Source organism: Portunus trituberculatus, chromosome 24 (genome assembly GCF_017591435.1).
Source record: "Portunus trituberculatus isolate SZX2019 chromosome 24, ASM1759143v1, whole genome shotgun sequence".
In the NCBI taxonomy this organism is placed as follows: Eukaryota; Metazoa; Arthropoda; class Malacostraca; order Decapoda; family Portunidae; genus Portunus; species Portunus trituberculatus.
This window is the reverse complement of record NC_059278.1, coordinates 12,379,956-12,406,374: the sequence shown is the minus strand read 5'-3', so window position 1 is coordinate 12,406,374 and position 26,419 is coordinate 12,379,956. Positions and strand designations below refer to the sequence as shown.

Genomic DNA, 26,419 nt, shown 5'->3' with positions numbered 1-26,419 from the left:
AAAAACTGAGTTTTAGATTATATAAGTAATAAAGAAAATAATGATAGTTGTGTGTAATTCACCTCGGTCATTTGCTGGTCACCCAACCAGTCTTCCCCATTACGGAACGAGCTCAGAGCTCATAGACCGATCTTCGGGTAAGACTGAGACCACAACACATTCCACACACCGGGAAAGCGAGGCCACAACTCCTCGAGTTACATCCCGTACCTATTTACTGCTAGGTGAACAGGGGCTACATATTTATGAGGCTTGCCCGTTTGCCTCGCCGCTTCCCGGGACTCGAACCCGGGCCCTCTCGATTGTGATTCGAGCGTGCTAACCACTACACTACGCGGTGTGTGTGTTTCACTGTTTGATCTGCTGCAGTCTCTGACAGCCAGACGTTACCCTACGGAACGAGCTCAGAGCTCATTATTTCCGATCTTCGGATAGGCCTGAGACCAGGCACACACCACACACCGGGACAACAAGCTCACAACTCCTCGATTTACATCCCGTACCTACTCACTGCTAGGTGAACAGGGGCTACACGTGAAAGGAGACACACCCAAATATCTCCAACCGGCCGGGGAATCAAACCCTGGTCCTCTGGCATGTGAAGCCAGCGCTCTAACCACTGAGCTACCGGGCGTGTGTGTGTGTGTGTGTGTGTGTGTAATTCACTGTTTGATCTGCTGCAGTCTCTGACGAGACAGTCAGACGTTACCGTACGGAACGAGCTCAGAGCTCATTATTTCCGATCTTCGGATAGGCCTGAGACCAGGCACACACCACACACCGGGACAACAAGGTCACAACTCCTCGATTTACATCCCGTACCTACTCACTGCTAGGTGAACAGGGGCTACACGTCAAAGGAGACACACCCAAATATCTCCACCCGGCCGGGGAATCGAACCCCGGTCCTCTGGCTTGTGTGTGTGTGTGTGTGTGTGTGTTTCACTGTTTGATCTGCTGCAGTCTCTGATGAGACAGCCAGACGTTACCCTACGGAACGAGCTCAGAGCTCATTATTTCCGATCTTCGGATAGGCCTGAGACCAGGCACACACCACACACCGGGACAACAAGGTCACAACTCCTCGATTTACATCCCGTACCTACTCACTGCTAGGTGAACAGAGACTACACGTGAAAGGAGACACACCCAAATATCTCCACCCGGCCGGGGAATCGAACCCCGGTCCTCTGGCTTGTGAAGCCAGCGCTCTAACCACTGAGCTACCGGGCGTGTGTGTGTGTGTGTGTGTGTGTGTGTGTGTGTGTGTATGTATGTATTTACCTAGTTGTAGTTTTACAAGGCCTGGGCTTTATGCACGTGTGGCCCCGTCTCTATATCTACACTTAACCAGTCTTACTTTTAAAGTATGCACACTCGTTGCAGACACTACTTCATTTAAACTGTTCCACGTCTCAATACATCTTTGCGGGAAACTATATTTTTTAACATCTCTCAGACATCTTCCTTTTCTCAGCTTTTTACTATGCGATCTTGTGCTTCGGATGTCATATTCTTCTCTCAGGATCAGTTTCTCATTATCCACTTGGTCCATTCCGTTGATCAATTTATAAACTTGTATCAGATCTCCTCTCTCTCTTCTTTGTTCCAGGGTTGGTAGATCCATAGCCTTTAGTCTCTCCTCATATGTCATCCCTTCAAATTCTGGAACCATTCTTGTAGCCATTTTTTGTAGTCTCCAACTTCCTTATGTGTTTCTTTTTATGAGGGGTCCACACTACTGCATATTCCAATCTGGGTCTTATTATAGTACTTATCAATTTCTTCATCATTTCTTTGTCCATGTAGTGAAATGCTACTCCAATATTCCTTAGCAAATTATATGTTTCTCTAAAAATTCTATCAATATGGCTTACTGGTTGATTGTTTTCTTCCATCGTCACTCCTAAGTCCTTTTCCTTTTTTACTTTCTCCAGTTCTACTCCATCTCCCATCTTATAGATTCCCACAGGTCGTCTTTCACTCTTTCCCATTTCCATGACATGGCTTTTGTTCACATTGAATTCCATTTCCCACTTTTACTCCATTCCCAGATCTTATTTAGGTCTTCTTGCAGTATTTCACAATCCTCCTTTTGCTTTATAACTCTGCACAGTTTCGTATCATCTGCAAACAGATTTATGTAGCTGTTCACTCCTTCTGGCATGTCGTTAATATAAATGAGGAAAAGTATTGGTGCCAATACTGACCCTGTGGCACTCCGCTTTCTACTGCTCTCCACTTGGACTTCATATCTTTAACTACCGTCCTTATTTCTCTCCCCCTCAAATAATTTTCTATCCATCTCAATGTGCTTCCTTTTAAGCCACCCTTCTCCTCTAACTTCCATAGTAATCTTGCATGTGGCACTTTGTCAAACGCCTTTTTAAATCCAAATAAATACAGTCAACCCATCCTCTCTCTCTTGTACTCTATCAACTATTCTAGAATAGAAACTCAATAAATTAGTTACACGACCGTCTTTTCTAAAACCAAATTGGCTATTTGATATTAATTTGTTGTCTTCAAGGAACTCGATCCATTGTTTCTTTATTATTCTTTCACACATCTTGCATATTACACTAGTTAGTGATACCGGTCTGTAATTTAAAGGTTCTTCCTTCCTTCCGCTCTTATATATGGGAACCACCTCAGCTCTTTTCCATTCTACTGGTACTGTTCCATTTTCTATTGAGCATTTTATGATGTTGTATATAGGACTTGCTAGTTCTTCCCTACATTCTTTCAGTATTCTGCCTGAGACTTCATCCGGTCCCATTGCCTTCTCTTCATCCAGTTCCTTCATTAACTCTTTTATTTCAAGCTTGGTTACTTTAATCTCTTTCATATAGATTGTCTCTATTACCCTGTGGCCTTTCAAATTTGGATTCCTTAGTAAAGACCTCCTGGAATTTATTATTTAATAGTTCTGCCATACTTTTTGGGTCTTCCACCATCCCGTTCTCTCCTTTTAACCTTTCTATTGTTTCTTTTTGCCTAATTTTTCCATTTATGAATCTATAGAACAATTTTGGTTGCTCCTTACATTTTTCGACAATGTCCTTTTCAAAGTTCTTTTCCTCTTCCTTCCTCACCTTAACATATTCATTTCTCGCTGCCTTGAAGTTTTCCTTATTTACTGGATTTCTATTTCTCCTCCACCTTTTCCATGCTCCATCTCTTTTCTCCTTTGCCCTAGCACACCTTGCATTAAACCAATCTTTCTTTCCTTCTTCTTTAGGTCTATATTTTGGGACATATTCCTGACTCCTGTTTTGTATATTTCCAAAAATAAGTTATATTTTCTTGCATCGTCTCTGAGTTTTCCATCTCCTCCCAGTTTACGTTTTAAAATAGTTCTTGAGATTCTCAATATCAGCCTTTCTGTAATTTAATCGGTCTCCTTTGTATGAATCGTCTCTATCTTCCTTTCCCTCTTCTATATCTATTTCTAATATTACATGGTCACTCTTTCCCAATGGGCACTTATATCTTATATCATCATTCATTTGTATACCCTTGTAAAAACTAGGTCCAATCTCGCCGGCTCGTCATTTCCTCTGAATCTTGTGCATTCCTTTACTCTCTGGTCCATCATATTGTCTATCATTAGGTTCAAGAATCTTTCTTTTCCCCATACCACTTTCATAATTTTCCCAGTCCACTTCTTTACAGTTGAAATCTCCTACTAATATCACTTTTCTCCTTTCTTTAACGATTCTCGTTAGACTCCTTATTGTGTCATCTATCATGTCTTTATATTCTTGATTGGTCCATGAATTTGTTTTGGTGGCACATATGTTACAATGATTGTTAACTTCTTTTTATTAATATGCATCTTAACATACAGTACTTCTGCTTTTCCTTCCCCACATTCCACTTGGTTTATCACTATCTCCTTCCTTAACATTATCATGACTCCTCCTCCTCCTTTACCCCTCTGTCTCTTCTCCATACATTATACCTATTATCCAAGTCTATTTTGATTGCCTCATTTAGTTTTGTTTCAGCCAGGCATACAATATCTGGATTTTCTTTCTTTATGTAATCTCTTAATTCTAATTTACTTGATAAAACCCCGTCTATGTTCGTATACATCATTTTTAGTCTCTTGCCTTTATCATTTTTAGTTAAACTTGTTCCACTTTTTTCTCTTCCTTCTCGTTTATATACCATTTCCTTATCCTGTCTCCTAGAATTCTCCAAAAATGCCTTTTTCCTCTTCTGACTTTTCATTATTTTTTTTCCTTACTGCTGCTGCCAGTTCATTGTATCTCTTCCTTTCTTCCTCATTTCTATTTTTCTTTATATAGATATCCTTGCAGCCTTCTGTTTCTCTAAGTTTTGTTGTTCTATATAATATTTCTTCTGTTGCTGCTTGTGATTTTAGTAGTATTTTAATTGGTCTCATTTTTCCTTCTTGATATGGTCCCATTCTGTTTATTTCTTCTACTTCCTCTTCCAAGTTCTGCCTATCTTCGTCGTTTAGATTCTTCAGTAGGTCTTTGACTGATTTCATTTCTTCTTTTCTCTTCTTGGTCTATATTTTATATTTTTTCTTTTATTCCAAATACGACTACATTCATCTTTTTTCTGCAATTTCTCTAACTAGATTTTCTTTTGTCTTGAGGACTCCTATAATTTTGTTTGTCATATTTTCTTCTTTTTCTTTAAGTTGTTCTTGAATCACCTCCTGAAAATCAGCCTTATCTTTCTTATCTTGGACTCTCATGCTTGTACTTCTTTTTTAATCACGTTCTGTACTCTTTCCTCTTCGTTGTTTACTAGATCTTTCAGCTTCTCTTTTTCTTTCTCGGCTTTACCGAGTCCTTCTTCCATCTGCTTCTTGTAGTTAGCTACTTCCTTTTTAAGTTTTTCGTTTTCCGCTCTTAGCCTAGCCTCGTTTTCTTCCACTTTTTTTATCCTTTCTCTCAGTTTTATAAACTCTTTTTCCTGTTCTTCATTCTCTTTCATTTCTATACTCTCCTTTATCAATTTATCTAGTTTACATTCAATATTCAACACACTCTGAAGTAGTGAAGTATTCGCCGCATCGAAATCTTCGAATACGCTCTCTCCCTCACCAGCAAAGTCATCATCAGCTTTCATTCTTTACCTAGTCTCATATCTGCATTTTGATGGGATCTCTTTTTTACTCATGATTCTTTAATAATTGATTTCATGAAAAACAAGTCCACACTACTTGCCCAGGCCGCTGTAAATACTGTACAACAGGTACGTAGTGAAGATCAGCTGATTGTCGGAACGGCGCCAGTGCGTCCTTCCTCGACCGCGTCTGATGTGTGTGTGTGTTTACCTAGTTGTATTTACCTAGTTGTAGTTTTACAGGGCCTGGGCTTTATGCTCGTGTGGCCCTGTCTCCATATCTACACTTATCCAATCTTACTTTAAAAGTATGCACACTCGTTGCAGACACTACTTCTTCATTTAAACTGTTCCACGTCTCAATACATATGTGTGTGTGTGTGTGTGTGTGTGTGTGTGTGTGTGTGTGTGTGTGTGTGTAATTCACTGTTTGATCTGCTGCAGTCTCTGACGAGACAGCCAGACGTTACCCTACGGAACGAGCTCAGAGCTCATTGTTTCCGATCTTCAGATCGGCCTGAGACCAGGCATACACCACACACCGGGACAACAAGGTCACAACTCCTCGATTTACATCCCGTACCTACTCACTGCTAGGTGAACAGGGGCTACACGTGAAAGGAGACACACCCAAATATCTTCACCCGGCCGGGGAATCGAACCCCGGTCATCTGGCTTGTGAAACCAGCGCTCTAACCACCGAGCTACCGGGCTGTGTGTGTGTGTGTGTGTGTGTGTGTGTGTGTGTGTGTGTGTTTGCTACTGGCAACAAAGATAATACATTGAAAGCAACACGGGCAGTGAGCGAGAGAGGCCATGTGACGCTGAACGGTCCATGTCGCTCTTCGTGCAGACTGCAGAAACACTCACCCTGGAAGAGCGGGCAAATCTTCCACACTGTAATTGGTCCCTCTCTACCGAACTGCCCCAGGCACAGCTCGAAGAACATGAGGGGCATACCGCACACGATGAGCATGATACCGTAGGGGATGAGGAAGGCACCTGCAATTACATAAGACTTGACTATAGGAGCATATTTTACTTTTTTTCTGGGAATGGGAAGGAAGGAGAAGCATTGATGGAGGGCGAGGGAAGCTTGGAGGGAGAAAAGACATGTTATATTCAGTGGTGAGAACATATTTAATTTGTTCTGGGAATGAGTGAGAAGGAAGAGTATTGGTGGAGGGTGAGGGATGCTAGGAGAGTGAAAAGACATGTTATACTTATTCATTTGTTCTGGGAATGAGAAGGGAGGAGGAGCATTGGTGGACGGAGAAAAGTCATGTTATAGTCAGCGATATGAGCATAAGGAATTTGCTCAGGAAATGAGAAGGAAGGAGGAGCATTGGTAGAGTGCGAGGGATGTTGGGAGGAAAGAAAAGTAACGTAGATGTTTTATAGTACACAGTCCCTCATTTTTATATGTGTAGAAATTGACATGGGCGAAATGTGTCATAAATATTTTTTTTTTCTTTATCATATCCCTAAGTATAGTTATGAACGTTGGTTGCTGAGGGTTTACTGATCAATAGACGTACAAACTAAGCCACCATTGATCCAGAAAGTCTGTATTTAGGGCAGGACCGGACTAAAAGCGTCACTGGCTCCGTTTCATCTCGCGCATAACACCGAAAAAAAAAAAGATTATATAGGTACTGTAAATATTTTGCCGAAAGTTGTAAAAGAAGAACCAGTGAAGTAATGGACAATTCAATGCACAAGAGAGCTACGTTGACGGCCTCCGCCCCCAACCACACACTGATATTGATCGCAGGTGGGTGATCCAGAGTGGGGGGAGGAGGAGGAGGAGGAGGAGGAGGAGGAGGAGGAGGAGGAGGAGGAGGGGAGGAGGAGGGAGGAGGGAAGGAGGGGAGAGGAGAGGCAGGCTGTGTCATTACGCCCTCTACCACCACCGCTACCCATGATAAAAGCCTCAGGCGTGATTCATCGGGTTTAGCGAGGTGTTGCCCGGTCCGTGGGAAGGCTCAAGCAATTCATTTTGATTTTAGGGAATAGTAACTCCGAAAAAAAAACAACACTATTTTAAGTGTTTTACCGAGAGAGAGAGAGAGAGAGAGAGAGAGAGAGAGAGAGAGAGAGAGAGAGAGAGAGAGAGAGACAGAGTAAGGATGCAAGTGTAGTCCTGAGGTGATAAGATAGCCAGCGGTGGCCTTGAGGTGATTTAGTATGCTGTTAGGGAAAAAAGGAGAGTCATGAAGTACGAGTATAGTAAGCAAGTCTGGTTAGCTCTACATGTGCAGCATCGGGTGTGTGTGGCAGGAGGCTGTGTAAGGTGAGGGTGCTCGGTAGGTACTCACCTCCACCATTCCTATAGCAGAGGTACGGGAAGCGCCAGATGTTGCCTAGGCCGACGGCATAGCTGAGGGAGGAAAGGATGAACTCGATCTGGCGGCCCCACTTCTGCCGGCCCCCATTCTCTCCTTCCCTCACCTCCACGGTTTCGCACTCCTGTAAGAGATTAGACCAGTTAGCTCTATAACTGGTGGAACTTCTCTTCAAGACAAAAAAAAGAATAAATAAATAAATAAGAAAATAAATAAATAAATAAAACAAATAAAAAAATAATAAATGAAATATAAAGACAAAATAGATAACTCGAAAACACTTGCCAGAAGCATTTTCACATTATAGACTTGAAATAGTCCACTGACAGCCGAACCTAACCTTGCAGACCTAGTATTCTTCACGTGCTGGTTAACCTCCTCAGTATAACCTAAACCTAAGTCTGCTGAAAGTAGCTGAGATGGCTGTTCACGTGATCCAGATGGCTAGGGACTCCAGGGCTTCTCCAGTAAAGCAACACGTGTCATTAAAGGTCAAAGGTTAATGTGATGGTTAAGGCTGACGTATCACTAGCAACAGTGACATCAGCATCAAGGTTCAGTGTCAACGTTTCCAGCCAGTACTTAAATTTTTTTCCTTATCACCGAAAAAAGAGATAAGTTGAAGTGAAGATAGGGATAAAGTCAAGTACCACAAGGATAGATTTTTTTTTTTATCACAGGAAAGACGGAACGGAATCATACAAGGAGATACAAGAAGACTCACTTGTTATATATATGCAGGCTTCATTGTGCCGCTTGAGTTTACAATAAAGGAATCTAACTTATAGCGATAGTAGCAATCTGTAAACAAGACTAACCTAACCTAACCTAACCTAACCTAACCTGTAATTTAGACTAAAGGACATCTGCAACCTGTAAAAAAAAAAAAAAAATTGACACCTGTAACCCGTGAACAAGCGACACCTGTAACCTATAAACAAGACTAACTTAACCCAACCCAACCCAACCTAACCAAATGAATCCAGCCCAACCCAACTAAACCCAGCTCAAGCAAATAAACCCAATCCAACTAATTAAATTCAACCCAACCCAACCCAGCCCAGCCCAGCCCAGCTCAGCCCAGCCCAGTCCACCGCAACCGGCCACTCCAACCTGACCCCAACCCACTCCAACCCAACCCCAACCAAAACAACCCAACCCAAAACCATCCACCCCAATTTAATGTATTCCGTAGCGACCACCTGTAACCTAGAGTAGGTAAGAGTGCCTAGCGATGGATGCCAGGATATACCCAGCAATCTATTGAGGCCACATTTTTTTTGCGATCCAAACATGCAAGGTCACCTCACTGCCCTCCCGTGCTCCAGATGCTAAAGGGGAAGCTGCAGTGTGGCATCGGGGACAGTGCCATCCCAGTCTTGAACATTCACAGTGCCAAGGGAAACTGAATCATGAGTTTGATTTGAGAGTGGTGGTTTATTGATGTTTAGTGTGCTTCCTTGTATTATTATTTGCTTTTTTTTCACGTTGAATAACCGTTTAAGACTTTGGAGCATTAAATTACATGTTTTTGACGTATTCATTCACCGTTTATGTAGCATAGTTTATAATTGTGACGTTGCCACTTTGTGAGATTAATTTAATGTGGTTCCTTTGTATTTACTTACTTTTTTATAATGAATAACAATTTAAGACTTGAGAGTATTAAATTATATGTTTGGTTACGTATTCATTCGCTGTTTATGTAGCAAAGTTATATGACGTTACCAGTTTGTGAGATTAGTTTGATATGATTCTTTTGTATTCTTCTTTGCCTTTTTTTTTTTTCATACTGAATAACAGTTTCAAACTTTAGAGCATTAAGTTACATGTTTTTCTTTTACGTATTCATTCACTATTCCTGAAGCATAGTTTATAATTATGATGTTGCCAGATTGTGAGATTAATTTGATGTGCTGCTTTTGTATTTACTTAGTTCTTTTGTTTTCATAATGAATAACAATTTAAGACTGCAAACATTAGATTATTTATATATATATATATATATATATATATATATATATATATATATATATATATATATATATATATATATTTTTATTTATTTAGTTAGTTTTTTTTTATAATGAATAACAATTTAAGACTGCAAACATTATATATATATATATATATATATATATATATATATATATATATATATATATATATATATATATATATATATATATTTATATATATATATATATATATATATATATATATATATATATATATATATATATATATATATATATATATATATATATATATATATATATATATATATATATATATATATATATATATATATATATATATATATATATATATATATATATATATATATATATATATATATATATATATATATATATATATATATATATATATATATATATATATATATATATATATATATATATATATATATATATATATATATATATATATATATATATATATATATATATATATATATATATATATATATATATATATATATATATATATATATATATATATATATATATATATATATATATATATATATATATATATATATATATATATATATATATATATATATATATATATATATATATATATATATATATATATATATATATATATATATATATATATATATATATATATATATATATATATATATATATATATATATATATATATATATATATATATATATATATATATATATATATATATATATATATATATATATATATATATATATATATATATATATATATATATATATATATATATATATATATATATATATATATATATATATATATATATATATATATATATATATATATATATATATATATATATATATATATATATATATATATATATATATATATATATATATATATATATATATATATATATATATATATATATATATATATATATATATATATATATATATATATATATATATATATATATATATATATATATATATATATATATATATATATATATATATATATATATATATATATATATATATATATATATATATATATATATATATATATATATATATATATATATATATATATATATATATATATATATATATATATATATATATATATATATATATATATATATATATATATATATATATATATATATATATATATATATATATATATATATATATATATATATATATATATATATATGTTTATTTACGTGTTCATTTACTATTTATTCATCAGTTATATGACGTTGGCATTTTTTTTTTTTATACCATGTGGGCTTTACACGGGAATTTATGGGCTAAAGGGGGAACTTTTTGGGATACCTCCTATCTCAAAGCCCACCCGCTAGGAAACCGTTGCCTCGAGTGGGGAAGCCCAACCTACACTCAGACCGTGGACAGGAATCGAACCCGTGCGCTTGGAGACCCCTCGGACCCCTAAGCACGCATGGTTCCACTGTACCACGGGGATTATTTTAGTGTGTTTCCTTTTTAATTGTTCTTTGCCCTTCTTGATAGTAAATAACAGTTTTAAGACTTTAGAACGTTAAATTACATGTTTGTTTACGAATTAATTTAGTGTTTATGTAGCAGTTATGTGACGTTAGCAGTATGTGAGAGACTAAGTATAGATAACAGCGATAAACTAGAGTAGTCCATCGAGATTATAAATCAATGTTTCCTTACATGCATCAGTTTAGCGTCTACCTAGTAATTTTTAAAACCACTTATTTAAAACACACGGTCCCTGGTTATTTCATTCAAGCTTCTCTTTGCAATTATATATTCTGGGCACGTAGTGTAGGCATTTGAGTTTTGTTCTTTTTTTGCTCTATTTTTGTGTGGTTTTGGAGTGAGTCCAGAAGTATCGCCGAGGTCGTTTGGAATCTCTCCCAATCACACGGTGCTTAACTTGTTGTGTTCGCCGGTCTGGTCACGCCTCGGTACGTCAGCTGCGTTCTTGGCCGCCGGTAGCGTTGTTGTTTGTACTCACATTTTCACTGTGCTACGTCTTGCCCTCCCCCCAACTCATCACCTTCCGTGGCTCGATTCCTGCTTGCTTCGGTTTATTTTCTTGGGTTGGGTTGATTTTAGGTTCATGTGTTTATCTATTTATTTATTAATTTATTTTATTTATTTATTTATTTTCCAGATCGCATTCCTGTGTGTGTTGTGGCATTTGAATAAGATGAGTAACACTGGTTCATAGGTACTGGCGGGTTTATTGATGAGTTTATTTGATCTTGTCACACGCACTATATCGCAAACCCCGAATGTTGTATGTATGGTGTGTGTGTGTGTGTGTGTGTGTGTGTGTGTGTGTGTGTTGTCACTTTACGGTTTTTGCACACTTTATATCAATGAAGTGTCATGGAATAAACTGCCAGTGAGTGATAAAAAAAAAGAAAATAATAATAATAATGACAACAACAGAACACTAAGAAAAGTTGTGTCTGGCTCTCAAACAAACAAAATGAGAGAGAGAGAGAGAGAGAGAGAGAGAGAGAGAGAGAGAGAGAGAGAGAGAGAGAGAGGTCCCAAAACTTTGAACGTGCTTTAAGGATTGTCAAGGTTCCGAGCATTTTTTTAAGAGACGTTGGCGTGCTTTGGGTGACAAGGGCAGAGGGGCAAGGGAGCAAGGCCACGAACTCGAGGAAATGTGGTGCTGGGTGGCCAATTATTGTTGAGGCAGAGACACTGGCATGGCAGGAACTGATGTTGGTTTACATAGGCGTGCCAAGTCGTGAGGGAAGGGCAGTAGTGTGAAGGAAGGCATGAACACAACGGAATGTGTCTAGAAAGTGTTGTGTGTAGTACTGTAAGGGACTCGTGGAGTTTGTTGTGGTTGTGATTGTTGTGATGTGTGTGTATTTACTTAGTTGTGGTTTACGGGAGGGGAGTAAACTCGTGGTGTCCCGTCTCTATATGTTATCAAATTTCTCCTTAAAAGTATGCACAGTCCCAGCCATTACAACTTCCTCATCAAGTTCATTGTTCACAACTCTATGAGGGAAACTAACTTCTTGACCTCTCTTCTACAAAAAAACCTTTTTCAGCTGTAAACCATGTCCTCTTGTACTGTGTGTGTCCAACAGTAAAATGTCTTCTCTATCCACATCCTCCATACCATTAACCATTCTCTAAATATGTATCAAATCTCTTCTTTTCCTTCTCTCTTCCAATGTGTGTGTGTGTGTGTGTGTGTGTGTGTGTGTGTGTGTGTGTGTGTGTGTGTGTGTCGTTGTCTCGTCGTCGTCGTTGTTGTTGTTGTTGTTGTTGTTGTTGTTGTTGGTGTTGGTGTTGTTGTTGTTGTCAGTTGTTTTCTTGTAGATTGTTACATTGGGTTCTTCTGTTATTATTATTATTATTATTATTATTATTATTATTATTATTATTATTATTATTATTATTATTATTATTATTATTATTATTATTAAATTATTATTATCATCATCATCATCATCATTATCGTTTTTATTTATTTATTTTTGTTGTCACTACTACTACTACTACTACTACTACTACTACTACTACTACTACTACTACTACTACTGTTGTCACTACTGTTGTCACTACTACTACTACTACTACTACTACTACTACTACTACTACTACTACTACTACTATTACCACCACCACCACCACCACCACCACCGCCGCATGATATTTATCCATTCCTAATTTTTACAGCTATTATTATCATTCTCCGTGTAGTAGAAGCTCCTGGCATGTAAACCGTAGACTCGGGGATCGATTTGGCAAGTCTAGACATTCACGCGTTGAGAAAAGTATGTCACAGTAGCCCCCGCCTTGTATGTCACACTAGCCTCCGCCCTACTACACTCATCCCTGCCCGGAGTTTACCCAGCCACTGCCAGATGCGAGTACTGTTGTGGTTCCTGACGAAGGGGTGAAAGAGGGACTGGGTGGAGAATAATGCGTGATGTTTGTGGGATAATCCTGAACAGTAGATTTATTGGTGGTTCTGCTTGTGAATAATTGATGGTGTTAGTGGTGGTGGTGGTGGTGGTGGTGGTAAAGGTGGTGATAGTAGTATTAGTTGTGAATGTTTTTTGTTGGTGGTGGTGGTGTTGGTTGTTATTAGGAGTTGTAATTGTTCTTGTTGTTAGTAGTGATGTTATTGTTGTTATCCTACAATGATGCAAGCAGGGAACAAAATCTATACCACGCAAAGAATGCATTGCGGCGAGACATGCGGAGGGGAGGTGGTGTTGACTGAAAAGGGTAAGAGGAAAAACCTGGCCAAAGGCAACAAAAGCGACTAAGAAAAAAAAAAAAGTCCACTTCGATGCCAGTCCCCGAGCAGCCCCGAGAGAGTTAGCCAATAGAATGGGATAAATATCTTGCGCTATTGAAAGAGTTCAGGTCATAGGAAGTTGAAATACAGGAACAGGTAGGGAGCTCCAGAGTTCACCTGAGAAACAGGAGAGATACAAGTAAACAGAGAGAGAGAGGAGGGAAGGCTCATACACAGTTCGTTGACGTAAATGATGGAAGGCATACATTATTCTAAAAATAGATATTCAACTTGAGCCATTAAACTAAAACTATTGCAGACTTTATCTCAATCATATACACCAGATTACTAAATTATACCTCGCAAGTTGTCGAGCTGGAAATGATAATGATACAATAACTCTAATTACCACACCTGAAACGCTGAATCACCTGTGGCCAGCGACATGCTATTGATAAGACAAGGTAGTATCAACATCTATCCTGCCTTTGATTAATATTCGATTTCCTATAACCTGCACCATTGATATCCGATACCTTATAGAAATGAGTGGCAGTGATACTATTAGACCTAAAGGAATCTCCACATCTAATGTTAACCACGTTATATAAATGCTGAACAAAAAAAAGATTAAAAAAGAATGCTGTTTTGTAACTTCCATTCAACTCTCGCTGTTTTGCCAGGGACAGTAAGTGAAATGCCAAGACTTTAGAACTTGGCAAAGGCAGGAGGGCGTGTGGGGTGGGCTTGTGGAGGTGGTTGTGGGGTGGGCGTGTGGAGGTGGGTGTGGAGTGTGTGGAGTGGGTGTGGCTATGGGATGGGTATGTGGAGGTGGATGTGGAGTGTGTGGAGTGAGTGTGGCTATGGGAAGGGTATGTGGAGGTGGCTGTGGAGTGTGTGGAGTGGGTGTGGCTACAGGTAGGTGTGGAGTGAGTGGAGTGGAGTGGATGTGGGACGTGGATGTGGCTATAGGGTGGGTGTGTGGAGACGTGAAAATGAGTTTGGGATGTGTGGGGTGGGCGTGTGGAGGTGGGTGTAAGCTGCTTGCTCTGTACAAGGGCCTTATCCGCCCGTGTATGGAGTATGGCTCTCATGTCTGGGGGGGATCCACACACACAGCTTTACTAAACAAGGTGGAATCTAAAGCTTTTCGTCTTATCAATTCTTCTCCTCTAACTGACTGTCTTGATTCTTTAAGTCACCGCCGCAATGTTGCATCTTTATCTGTCTTCTACCGCTGTTTTCATGCTGTCTGCTCTTCTGAACTTGCTAACTGCATGCCTTCCCCCCTCCTGCGGCCTCGCTGCACAAGACTCTCTACTTCTTCTCATCCCTATTCTGTCCATCTTCCTAATGCAAGAGTTAACCAGTATCTTCACTCCTTCATTCCCTACACTGGTAAACTCTGGAACTCTCTACCTGTGTCTGTATTTCCACCTGCCTATGACTTAAACTCTTTCAAAAGAGGAGTGTCAAGACACCTCTTACGTTAACTGGACCCTCCTTTTAGATTTTTTTTGTTTTTTCTCTTTCTCCTTTCTTCTTAACAGGGCCTGGCAACCAGCGGGATTTTTTTTTTTCCAACACTTTGTTTGCCCTTGGCCAGTGCCCTTGTAATGTAAAAAAAAAAAAAAAAAAAAAAAATGTGGAGTGAGCCTGTGTAGGTGATTATGGGATGGGTATAAGAAGTGGGTGAGGAGTGGATGACTAGCAGTGGGTGTGGCAGTTTGTGGTGGGCGTATTGCGGAAGTGTTCGAAAGGGAGAAAGGGAAAGTGACATGTAGAGCCAGGTGTGTTGGCACGAGGCAGGGGAAGTGTCAAGTGTGTGGGTGGAGGGGTAGCTCGTGAAGGTAGCTTGAATTGATGGATGGGGTGGGGAGGGGCGGTGCGATGGGGAGTAGTGTCGCCAGATGTGGGGGGGAGTGGGGGTAAGGCGGAGGATGTTCCGGTGGGTGGGTGTTCAAGGTCCTTTGGCGGGAGTAGGTCACAAGGACGGTGCTAGGTGGAGTCGTGGTCGTGAGAGAGAGAGAGAGAGAGAGAGAGAGAGAGAGAGAGAGAGAGAGAGAATTTTATTTATTGTGTGTGTGTGTGTGTGTGTGTGTGTGTGTGTGTGTGTGTGTGTGTGTATGAATGTCTATGCATGTTCATGCCCTCATCCGCTTAGAAATAAATATATTGGAATCTTGTGTTGAAATATCAAGTGCTTTATATATATATATATATATATATATATATATATATATATATATATATATATATATATATATATATATATATATATATATATATATAAAGGAAGCGAATGCTTACGCTCCTGTCAGATCTCAACTAATGGCACGTTTTGTTTTCATTGTCACGGTCTCCTGCTTGGGGGAAGATGTTGATTCAGTATGAGGCAACTGGGCAGAGGAGTGCTTGAAAATGTTGGGTGTTGTAGCAGAAGAAGAATATTATAATTGTTATTATTATTATTATCATTATCATCCTTTTATTATTATTATTATTATTATTATTATTATTATTATTATTATTATTATTATTATTATTATTACTATTAATTAATAATAATAATAATAATAATAATAATAATAATAATAATAATAGTAATGATAATGGTAATAATAGTAATAATAATGATGATGATAATAATAATAATAATAATAATAATAATAATAATAATAATAATAATAATAATAATAATAATAATAATAATAATGGTAATATAATTATTATTATTATTATTATTATTATTATTATTATTATTATTATTGCTGTTTTTGTTATTGTTGTTTTTGTTATTGTTATTATTATTATTTTTATTAGACTTGCAATAACCTTGAAAAGCTTAAATGTTACACGGATTCTCAACGATACTTTTAATGTTCCAGTGACAGATCGTTGTTGTTGTTGTTATTATTATTGTCGTTGTTATCTTATAGACCTGCGATAACCTCCTGTAGCATAAATGTTACACAAATTCCTGTTTTTAATGTTCCGGTGACAGATCAACGAGATTTCTATATAACTAAGAGGAGAAATACACTTGGGAACCCGTCAGATGATCTCAGGGAGCTTTGCAATGAGCCGTGGTGATCGAGGAAGAGTAAAGCGTTTCAAAATGTAGGTCTATAACGGTAGTTCTGCAGGACACACGTGCCTCTTTAGAGCGTTAGGCCTATTAGCTTTCATCTGTCTCTGCCAACACTGTGTAATATAGCTTATGACGCACACTTGAGAGAGAGAGAGAGAGAGAGAGAGAGAGAGAGAGAGAGAGAGAGAGAGAGAGAGACTAGAACATTTCATTTTTATTCCCATCTTAGCATTTGTAATTAACATTCGCTGTTTGGAAAATGAATCACGTCAATAAAAGTTTCATAAAGTTAACATCACCAAAATGATCCTCAAGACTTTTTTTCATCATATATATTCCTCATAATTTTATTTAGTTTTTTGCTTTGAAATGACGTGATGCGAGCGTGTGTTCGTGACGCCGTAAAGACTCGTCAGGGTTCCGTGAGGTCAAAGATGGCGGAGGTCAGATAAGGTCAGGTAATGTGAGCTTAGGTAAGATGGCGTGTGTGTTACATATGAGAGGTCAACTATATCCTGGTTACGTTTAATTTTTTCCTAACACTAGTAAATGTCAGCTTGGAATAAAGAGATGATGCTTAAACCTGTGTTAGTGTGTATATTCGAACGACTCGTATACCGTGTCTTGTATTATATTTTATGTATAGCATGTGGGCTTTTCACGGGAATTTATGGGCTGAAAGGGATGCTTTTCGGGGCACCTCATATCTCAAAGCTCACCCACTCGGAAACCGTCGCCCCGAGTGAGGAAACCCAACCTACACTTAGACCGTGGACAGGATTCGAACCCGTGCCCTTGGAGACCCCTCGGACCCCAAAGCACGCATGGTTCCACTGTACCACGGCGTCTTCATAATTCTCTTTCTACTGCCACCCGTGAATATGTATGTGAAATGACAATAGAAACCGTGTGATTGTGTATATTTCAACGCACGTATACTGCAGTGGATCGTACTCTTACTATACTCATCGTGAATCTTGTTTTTCCCTACCATTCAGACAGCAGCTTATGTAAAAATGACGATAGAAAGCGTGTAATTGCATATATTCGAATGTACGTTTATTGCAATGGATCATATACTCATCGTGAATCTTCATTTTTTTTTTTTTTACTACCACAAGGAAATATCAACTTGGTATGTGAAGATGATACTTAAATCAGTGTAATTCTATGTAACATAACGCACGTGTTTTCAAAGGCCACACATGGTTGATAAGTCGTGTTTTTGTCAGTGTACGTGGCCTGATCTGACCTTACCTGCCCTAATCTAATGTAACCTAACCTAACCTAATATAATGTAGCCTGCCCTGACGTAACCTAACTTAACGTAACTTTATCTAATGTAACGTAACCTGAACGGACTTAACCTAACCTGACCTGACGTAACGTGACCTAATGTAACGTAACTCAAATTAATATAATGTAATCTGACCTAGCGTAACCGAGTGACCTAACCTGACCTAACCTAACTTGAATTATTAAGTTCATCATAGCATCCTCTAAAGCTCCAGCATTTCGCACTAAAGTCTGTTCAAGAAGTCGAGATAAAATGCTATGATGTCTCATTTGATTTTGGGTCTTGTCACCAATAGTAGTAGTAGTGGTAGTGGTAGTGGTAGTGGTGGTAGTAGTAGTAGTGGTAGTGGTAGTGGTAGTGGTGGTAGTAGTAGTAGTGGTAGTAGAAGTGTAGTAGTAGTAGTAGTAGTAGTAGTAGTAGTAGTAGTAGTAGTAGTAGTAGTAGTGGTGGTAGTAGTGGTAGTAGTAGTGGTGGTAGTAGTAGAGTAGTAGTAGTGGTGGTAGTAGTGGTAGTAGTAGAGTAGTAGTAGTGATGGTAGTAGTGATGGTAGTAGTAGTAGTAGTAGTAGTAGCAGCAGCTACATCATTTCGTCCTTCCTTTCTCTCTCTCTCTCTCTCTCCTTTAATTAATAGGAAAAGTTCAGAAATCCTTAAAAAATCAGTTCTCGACCCAAAATAACGCTTTTTTCTTCCCCCATTCATTCTTCACGTAAATAATTGTCAGTAATTCTCAAAGCGCCTCTTTAAATCAAGAAATGGTAAAATAAAATATAAAATGAAATAAATAAATAAATAAATGAACAATAGAAAATAAATAAATAAACAATAGAAAATAAATAAAATAGAAAAAAAATCAAAATAACTACCACTATTGCATTTCACAACATTTAATCTTAGAGACAAAACAACCTATAAAATAATAAATGAATAGATAAAAAAAAAAAAAACAATAGAAATAAATAGAAAAATAAATAAAGCACCACCTTTTATACTTCACACAACATTTAATCTTAACTAGAGGCCGTGACCTGCCTTTGACCTTTGACCCGTGACCTGTGACCCGCAGCAGATGACCCTTGCCCTGCTGTCATCTTTAATGTTTAGCTTCTCCGGATACGTCTCGCCTTCATCCGTCTCTATTTTCTTTTTCCTTCTTTTTCTCTTATTATTTTCTTATGATTTCCTGGTCATCCTGTTTTTTTTCCTATTTTCCCTCACTCTTTTGTTCTGTTCGTCCTTTCAATGAGAGAGAGAGAGAGAGAGAGAGAGAGAGAGAGAGAGAGAGAGAGAGAGAGAGAGAGAGAGAGAGCCGTAGTGTGCTGTGTATAATTAAAAAAAAAAGAAAGTATAAATGGCAGTGTGTGTGTGTGTGTGTGTGTGTGTGTGTGTGTGTGTGTGTGTGTGTGTGTGTGTGTGTGTGAACCTTTCACCTTTACATGTTTCTTTAGTCAGGAACCTAACCTAGCCCAACCCAACCCAACCCAATCAACCCAATCCAACCCAACCCAACCCAACCCAACTTAACTTAACATAACCTAACATAAAGTGACCTGACCTGACCTGACCTGATCTGACCTAACCTAATTTGACCTATGCTAACCTAACCACTGAGTCATACTTTGTTTCTTAGTCACTTTCAAACATTAAACTGGCTGGAAATCACAAAAATCTCTTCCTCCCATCCCCTTTTGTTTCTCGTGTGATGTTTATATAGATCCCCTACATGTTTATAGTGTCGTGTTGCTTATTGGTGGAGAAAGGTTAACTAACAGGGCACAAATCTAGGTTAGGTAATGTTAGTTAGGTTATATTTGGTTAGGGTTAGGTTAGGTTAGGTTAAGTTAGGTTTGGTTTAATTTGGCTTCTTTTAGTTTGTTTTGGTTTGGCGTGGATAGGTATGTTAGGTTAAGGTTAGGCTTGGTTAGGCTAGGTTAGGTTAGATTAGGTTTCTATTGATAAGTTAGGTTAGGTTAGCTTTGCAACATCCATCATAGGTTTGTGATTTATACTTGAATTTTTATGGTTAATACAGTATCTAAAACTTTATATTAACCCCCTGTCATTTATGGGACGTTTTTTTGTTTTTTACCGAGAATTTGGTTAGGCGATTTTATTGACATTAGGAAGGGTTTATGGAGAACAGACGATTAATGGACAGAGCATTCATCATTTAATTGCCCCATAAGTTTCTGAAGGTGTATAAAGTCACCTAACATTAAGAAGAAAATAGGTACACGTGTCCTGGTACTGAAGGGATTATTGAGTCACAGCATTAGACCCAGACGAATTTTCCTTTCCAATATTAGCCACGTAATAGAGGTATAGGGAAAAAATGACACAATTTCTCACGGTATTTTTAGGATGGTGTTTTGTAACGTCCCTCGAAACTCATGATGTTTTTATAGGGAAAAACTAACACCTTCAATACTGCGGTAGATTTTTTACCTTGAGATTTGTGTACGATTAGACCATTTTATTGACATTAGGAAGGGTCTATGGTGGTCAGAAGATTGATGGCCACAGTCTTCACTATTTTAATCCCTAACATAAGTTTCTGAAGCTGTATGAATATGGAAACGCGTCATGGTACTGAAGGGGTTAAAAGTCAGAACTGTGGAATGGCAGAGATACGTGGTAGTTGGTGATTGTGTCTCAAGCAGCTGGTAATTACCTGTTACCAATTGAATAGCACCATGATTAAATTCTCTCTCTCTCTCTCTCTCTCTCTGCACGTGTGTGTGTGTGTGTGTGTGTGTGTGTGTGTGTGTGTGTGTGTGTGTGTTGTGCTAATAGTGAAAAATTTTATTACTTTTAATTTTTTTTGTAAAAACATTCCTCTTTTAAAATGACTTTCAGCACTCCTCCTCCTTCTCCTCCCGATCACCTTCTTGTATAAAACTAAGCAATATTCTAAAATTACCACCTCCTCTTTGTACCTCTCTTCATTCTTCTGTGTAACTTTCCCTCCCTCCTCTTCCCCCTCTCCCCCTTTCCCTCTTTCCCTTCCCATCTTGGTCTATTCCTCCCTCTCTCTCTCTCTCTCTCTCTCTCTCTCTCTCTCTCTCTCTCTCTCTCTCTCTCTCTCTCTCTCTCTCTCTCTCTTCGTCTCGTGCCCAGTGCCTGAATAAACTAGGTCACTGGGTCAAGCATTGTGTGACCTTCATTATTTTTTCTTGAAGTTACTGTAAGGGTGAAAAGGGAAAGTGGGTTGAGGAGAGGGTTGTCTCAAGGGAAAGGGGGCAGAGGAGTAGGGGAGCTTGTTCAAAAGGAGTGATGTTTTTTTCTCGCTACTGTTGTTGAATTGTAGTTGAATAAGTAGAGTGGCTGCATTGCTTCCCCTCCTCCTTGTGGTGTGCTCTCTCTCTCTCTCTCTCTCTCTCTCTCTCTCTCTCTCTCTCTCTCTCTCTCTCTCTCTCTCTCTCTCTCTCTCTCTCTCTCTCTCTCTCTCTCTCTCACTCACACACACACACACACACACACACACACACACACACACACACACACACACACACACACACACACACGGCCCGGTAGCTCAGTGGTTAGAGCGCTGGCTTCACAAGCCAGAGGACCGGGGTTCGATTCCCCGGCCGGGTGGAGATATTTGGGTGTGTCTCCTTTCACGTGTAGCCCCTGTTCACCTAGCAGTGAGTAGGTACGGGATGTAAATCGAGGAGTTGTGACCTTGTTGTCCCGGTGTGTGGTGTGTGCCTGGTCTCAGGCCTATCCGAAGATCGGAAATAATGAGTTCTGAGCTCGTTCCGTAGGGTAACGTTTGGCTGTCTCGTCAGAGACTGCAGCAGATCAAACAGTGAATTACACACACACACATCCTCGCTCTCACTAATGCCGCTTTGCAATTAAGAGAGAGAGAGAGAGAGAGAGAGAGAGAGAGAGAGGGAGGTCAAAGCAAAGAATCCAAAACTAAACAATTGTCACACGACCGCAAAAGTGAACCAGACAATTGAGAGAGAGAGAGAGAGAGAGAGAGAGAGAGAGAGAGAGAGAGAGAGAGAGAGGGGAGTGGGGGAGAAACAATCAATACACGAAGTCGTTTTACTTTTTATAATCTTTCACCTTCCCTGACCTTTCATCATTACTAGCGAATCACGTGTCTTCACTGAACCCTTGATAGTAGGAGTAGGAGTAGTAGTAGTAGTAGTAGTAGTATAGTTGTATTAGTAGTAGTAGTAGGAGTGGTAGTGGTAGTAGTAGTAGTAGTGGTAGTGGTAGTAGTAGTAGTAGTAGTAGGAGTGGTGGTGGTGGAGGTGGTGGTAGTGGTGGCAGTGGTGCAGTGGTGGTAGTGGTAGCAGTAGCAGTAGCAGCAGCAGTAGCAGCAGCAGCAGCAGCAGCAGCAGCAGCAGCAGCAGTGGCAGTGGTGGTGGTGGTGGTGGTGGTGGTGGTGGTGGTGGTGGTGGTGGTGGCAGCAGGTGGCAGCAGTGGCAGTGGTGGCAGTGGTGGTGGTGCAGTGGTGGTGGCAGTGGTGGTGGTGGTGGTGGTGGTGGTGGTGGTGGTGGTAGCAGTAGTGGTGGTGGTGGTGGTAGCAGTGCAGTGGTGGCAGCAGTAGCAGTAGTAGTATTGGTGTGGTAGTAGTAGTAGTAGTGGTAGTAGTAGTATTGGTAATAGTAGTAGCAGTAGTAGTAGCAGTAGTAGCAGCAGTAGCAGTGGCAGCAGCAGCAGCAGTAGTAGTAGTAGTAGTAGTAGTAGTGGTAATTTTAATTTTCTCCTATGTGAAATCTCAAAATTCATTCTATAGTCGGGTATAATAATGGGAGAAGGTTTTATTTAGCATCATTATTATTGTTCAGACATTCAGACGAGTTGGTGGAGGATGAAGCATGCAGGGAAACTACTGTAGTCAGCAATAGACTCACCTCCCTGCACCTGTGTTTCTTTTCACCTCCTCCTCCATTATTATCCTCTTCAATACTGAGACATTTTTACCTTGAGATTTGTGTACGATTAGACCATTTTATTGACATTAGGATCGCTCTATGGAGGTCAGAAGAATAATGGCCACAATCTTAACTATTTTAATCACCATAAGTTTCTGAAGCTGTAGAAAATCACCAAATAGTTAGCAAAATGAATATGGAAACGCGTCATGGTACTGAAGGGGTTATTATTTTCATTATCATTTTCATTATCATTATTTTATGCAAGAAGGTCAGTGGGTAAGGGAAAGAAAAAAAAGGCGACTTCATTGCTAGTTTCCACAAATAAGTAGCCAATAGGGAACTGAAGGCGGGTAAACAAGTGTCTTGAATCCTCTTCTCTTGCATGTGTATATTACTGAAACGCATTTTTACCATGATTTTTGGGTATGATTATGATTTTATTTGCATCAGGAAGGGTTTATGGAGATCAAAAGATTAACGGCCAGTCTTCACTATCTTGATCTCCGCATAAGTTTCTGAAAGTTGTATAAAATCGCCAAATAGTAACACGAATGAATATGAAAAGGTGGCATAGAACTAAAGGGGTTCAAACTCTGACTCTACCTTATTAGAATCCGATAAGGGACTTGGAATCATTCAGGTATTGTTGTTGTTGTTGTTGTTGTTGTTGTTGTTTTATGTCACGTGATTTAGTTTCATTCTTACGTTTTTGTTTTCAGTGGACAATTGTCTTAACTGTTATGTCTTCATGTTTTGGTTCATTATTTGTTATTTTGTATTATGCTTTCGTTATTAATATATCGTTCTCTCTCTCTCTCTCTCTCTCTCTCTCTCTCTCTCTCTCTCTCTCTCTCTCTCTCTCTCTAACCCGCCATCTTGCGTGTTTCGTCTATTTTCTCCAGGTTTCAATCTTCCCCCATATTCTCTCTCTCTCTCTCTCTCTCTCTCTCTCTCTCTCTCTCTCTCTCTCTCTCTCTCTCTCTCTCTCTCTCTCTCTCTCTCATCTTTAACGTTACAGTTAGAGATGCTTCGCTGGGCTGACGAGAGAGAGAGAGAGAGAGAGAGAGAGAGAGAGAGAGAGAGAGAGAGAGAGAGAGAGAGAGAGAGGACACTTAAAACAAACTCCACGGCGGAGGGAAAAAGTGCGTAGGCCTAGGAGGAGGAGGAGGAGGACTATCTTGAGTGACATCCGAAAAAAAATTACCTTGATGTTTTTCGTGTTTATTTTATTTTATTTCTTTTCCCTCACGTTGTTTACAGGTAGAGTGGAGAGGTGGTGGTGGTGGTGGTGATAGTGGTAGTAACCGAGCAGATTTCGGCATAGACTAGCTAAATTAGGTTAGGTTTGGAAAGGTAGTGGTGGTGGAGGTTAGGGTAGGTTAGGTTAGGTTAGGAAAGTCGTTAGTTGTGGTGGTGGTGGTGGTGGTGGTAGTGGTAGTGTTAGTGGTGGTGGTGATGGTAATGGTGGTGGTGGTGATGGTGGTGGAGCAGATTTGGGCATAGGCTTGCTAGGGTCATGCGTGGGAGAGGAAACGAGAGGGAGAGAAGCATGGGGGAGAGAGGAGAACTATTGATCGCACGCTCCTCTCCCTCGCTTACTCTCTCTCTCTCTCTCTCTCTCTCTCTCTCTCTCTCTCTCTCTGGCCACCACCATGCGTCGAGGCTCCCAACCTTCCTCTATCTTCCTTTGACACACACACACACACACACACACACACACACACACACACACACACACACACACACACACACACACACACACACACACTCACTCTCTCTCTCTCTCTCTCTCTCTCTCTCTCTCTCTCTCTCTCTCTCTCTCTCTCTCTCTCTCTCTCTCTCTCTCTCTCTCTCTCTCTCTCTCTCAGGTAAAAGGGAAGTAAATACAACATCTGGGCAACTTCAAAATGCATCAGGAGAGAGAGAGAGAGAGAGAGAGAGAGAGAGAGAGAGAGAGAGAGAGAGAGAGAGAGAGAGAGAGAGAGAGAGAGAGAGATAATGAATGTATCTAATGTATTATAGAGGGATTTAATTCGTAGAGTTTTTATGTGGTATTTTATGACTAACAAGTAGTCTACAGTCTCTCTCTCTCTCTCTCTCTCTCTCTCCCTTGCGGTAAAACAGGTAGCGGTAGCAAGGCTGATGTAATACTGAGGGTGTATGACGTGTCGCTGTAGTGGCGGCGGCGGGGGTGGTGGTGGTTGTGGTGGTGTCTGTGGCGGCGGCGACGTTACCGGGGTGACTCAACAAAAACTAAACAATTCCACCGTCTAGGTTTCGTTCTCTCAACCTTGCAAACCCGTTTTCTTTCGCTTTGCACACCAAGAGGCAGACGCAGACCCAGACAAACAGACGGACAGACAGACACACACCCTGTAATTACGATCACCAGTCTTTCACGTGGCTCAGTGTTCGTGCTGGTGGTGGTGGTGTTTAGTTTTAGTGGTCGGCGTGCTTGTCCACACCTGACTTCCGTGCATAGCGGGGCGGTGGGATGTGCAGGTGTGGGAGGGTAGATGCCAGCTGTGATGATAGTGGGTCTGTTTCTTAATGCTGTAGTACGCTCTCTCTCTCTCTCTCTCTCTCTCTCTCTCTCTCTCTCTCTCTCTCTCGTGTTTTTTTATTTGTTTCCCTTTTTATGCTTTTGTAGATACCTTTCTTGGCAAATAAATGCTTAATTATATCAATGGAATTATTATTATTATTATTATTATTATTATTATTATTATTATTATTATTATTATTATTATTATTATTATTATTATTATTATTATTACTACTACTACTACTACTACTACTACTACTACTACTACTACTACTACTACTACTACTACTACTACTACTCATCACCACCACCACCACTACTACTAAGTATTACAGGAAATAATCATATGACAAATACTTTCGTTCAGGCTTTGAAATCTAACACAAGAATGACTGGTACTGTATGAGAGTGAACGAGGAAACAAGTGGCGATGTTTAATGTCGGCGTGCAGCAAGGCGGGTGTTGCTTCGTATCGTATTCACTTGACGCGTGTCCTTCAGATCCCTTCCTAGTGGTGGCGGGATGGGCGGGGTTCACTGGCCGACCTCTCCTCGTGGTGGCATCCATGCTATTATATAATCACTCCCACGGGTATCTCCGCCCTGCCCTGCCCTGCCATACCCTGCCCTACCGGTTTTGAGTCTAACTTTAAAGGAATTGGGTGTTTCATTGACCAAAGAATAGAATGTGGGATAAATTGCTTAGGTGTTCTCGTTGTCGCCAGGTTTTCGCTCCCAGGGTTAAATGATTTGTGTGTTCAGTTAATGCGAAAGATATCCCAACATTAGTCAGCTCAAGTAAGTGTTCAGGGGGATTAGATTAGGTTAAGGTAGCTCAGAAGTGTCGGGGATTTGGTTATG

At 39.5% G+C, this 26,419-nt stretch overlaps 1 protein-coding gene and 1 long non-coding RNA gene across 4 annotated transcripts in view; one reads left to right on the top strand and one right to left on the bottom strand.

The window, feature by feature from the left end:
- LOC123508359 overlaps positions 1-26,419 on the top strand; it is a 140,094-nt gene that overhangs the window by 1,143 nt on the left and 112,532 nt on the right. The window lies entirely within an intron of this gene.
- Positions 1-26,419, bottom strand: part of LOC123508356 (sodium- and chloride-dependent glycine transporter 1-like) — a 146,805-nt gene that overhangs the window by 25,896 nt on the left and 94,490 nt on the right. For all 3 annotated transcript variants that reach the window (XM_045261989.1, XM_045261988.1, XM_045261990.1), the window contains exons 2-3: positions 7,425-7,575; positions 5,977-6,108 (exon numbers count right to left, since the gene is read on the bottom strand). In XM_045261989.1, coding sequence (XP_045117924.1) covers positions 5,977-6,108; positions 7,425-7,575 — 283 coding nt within the window. The remainder of the gene's footprint in view (positions 1-5,976; positions 6,109-7,424; positions 7,576-26,419) is intronic.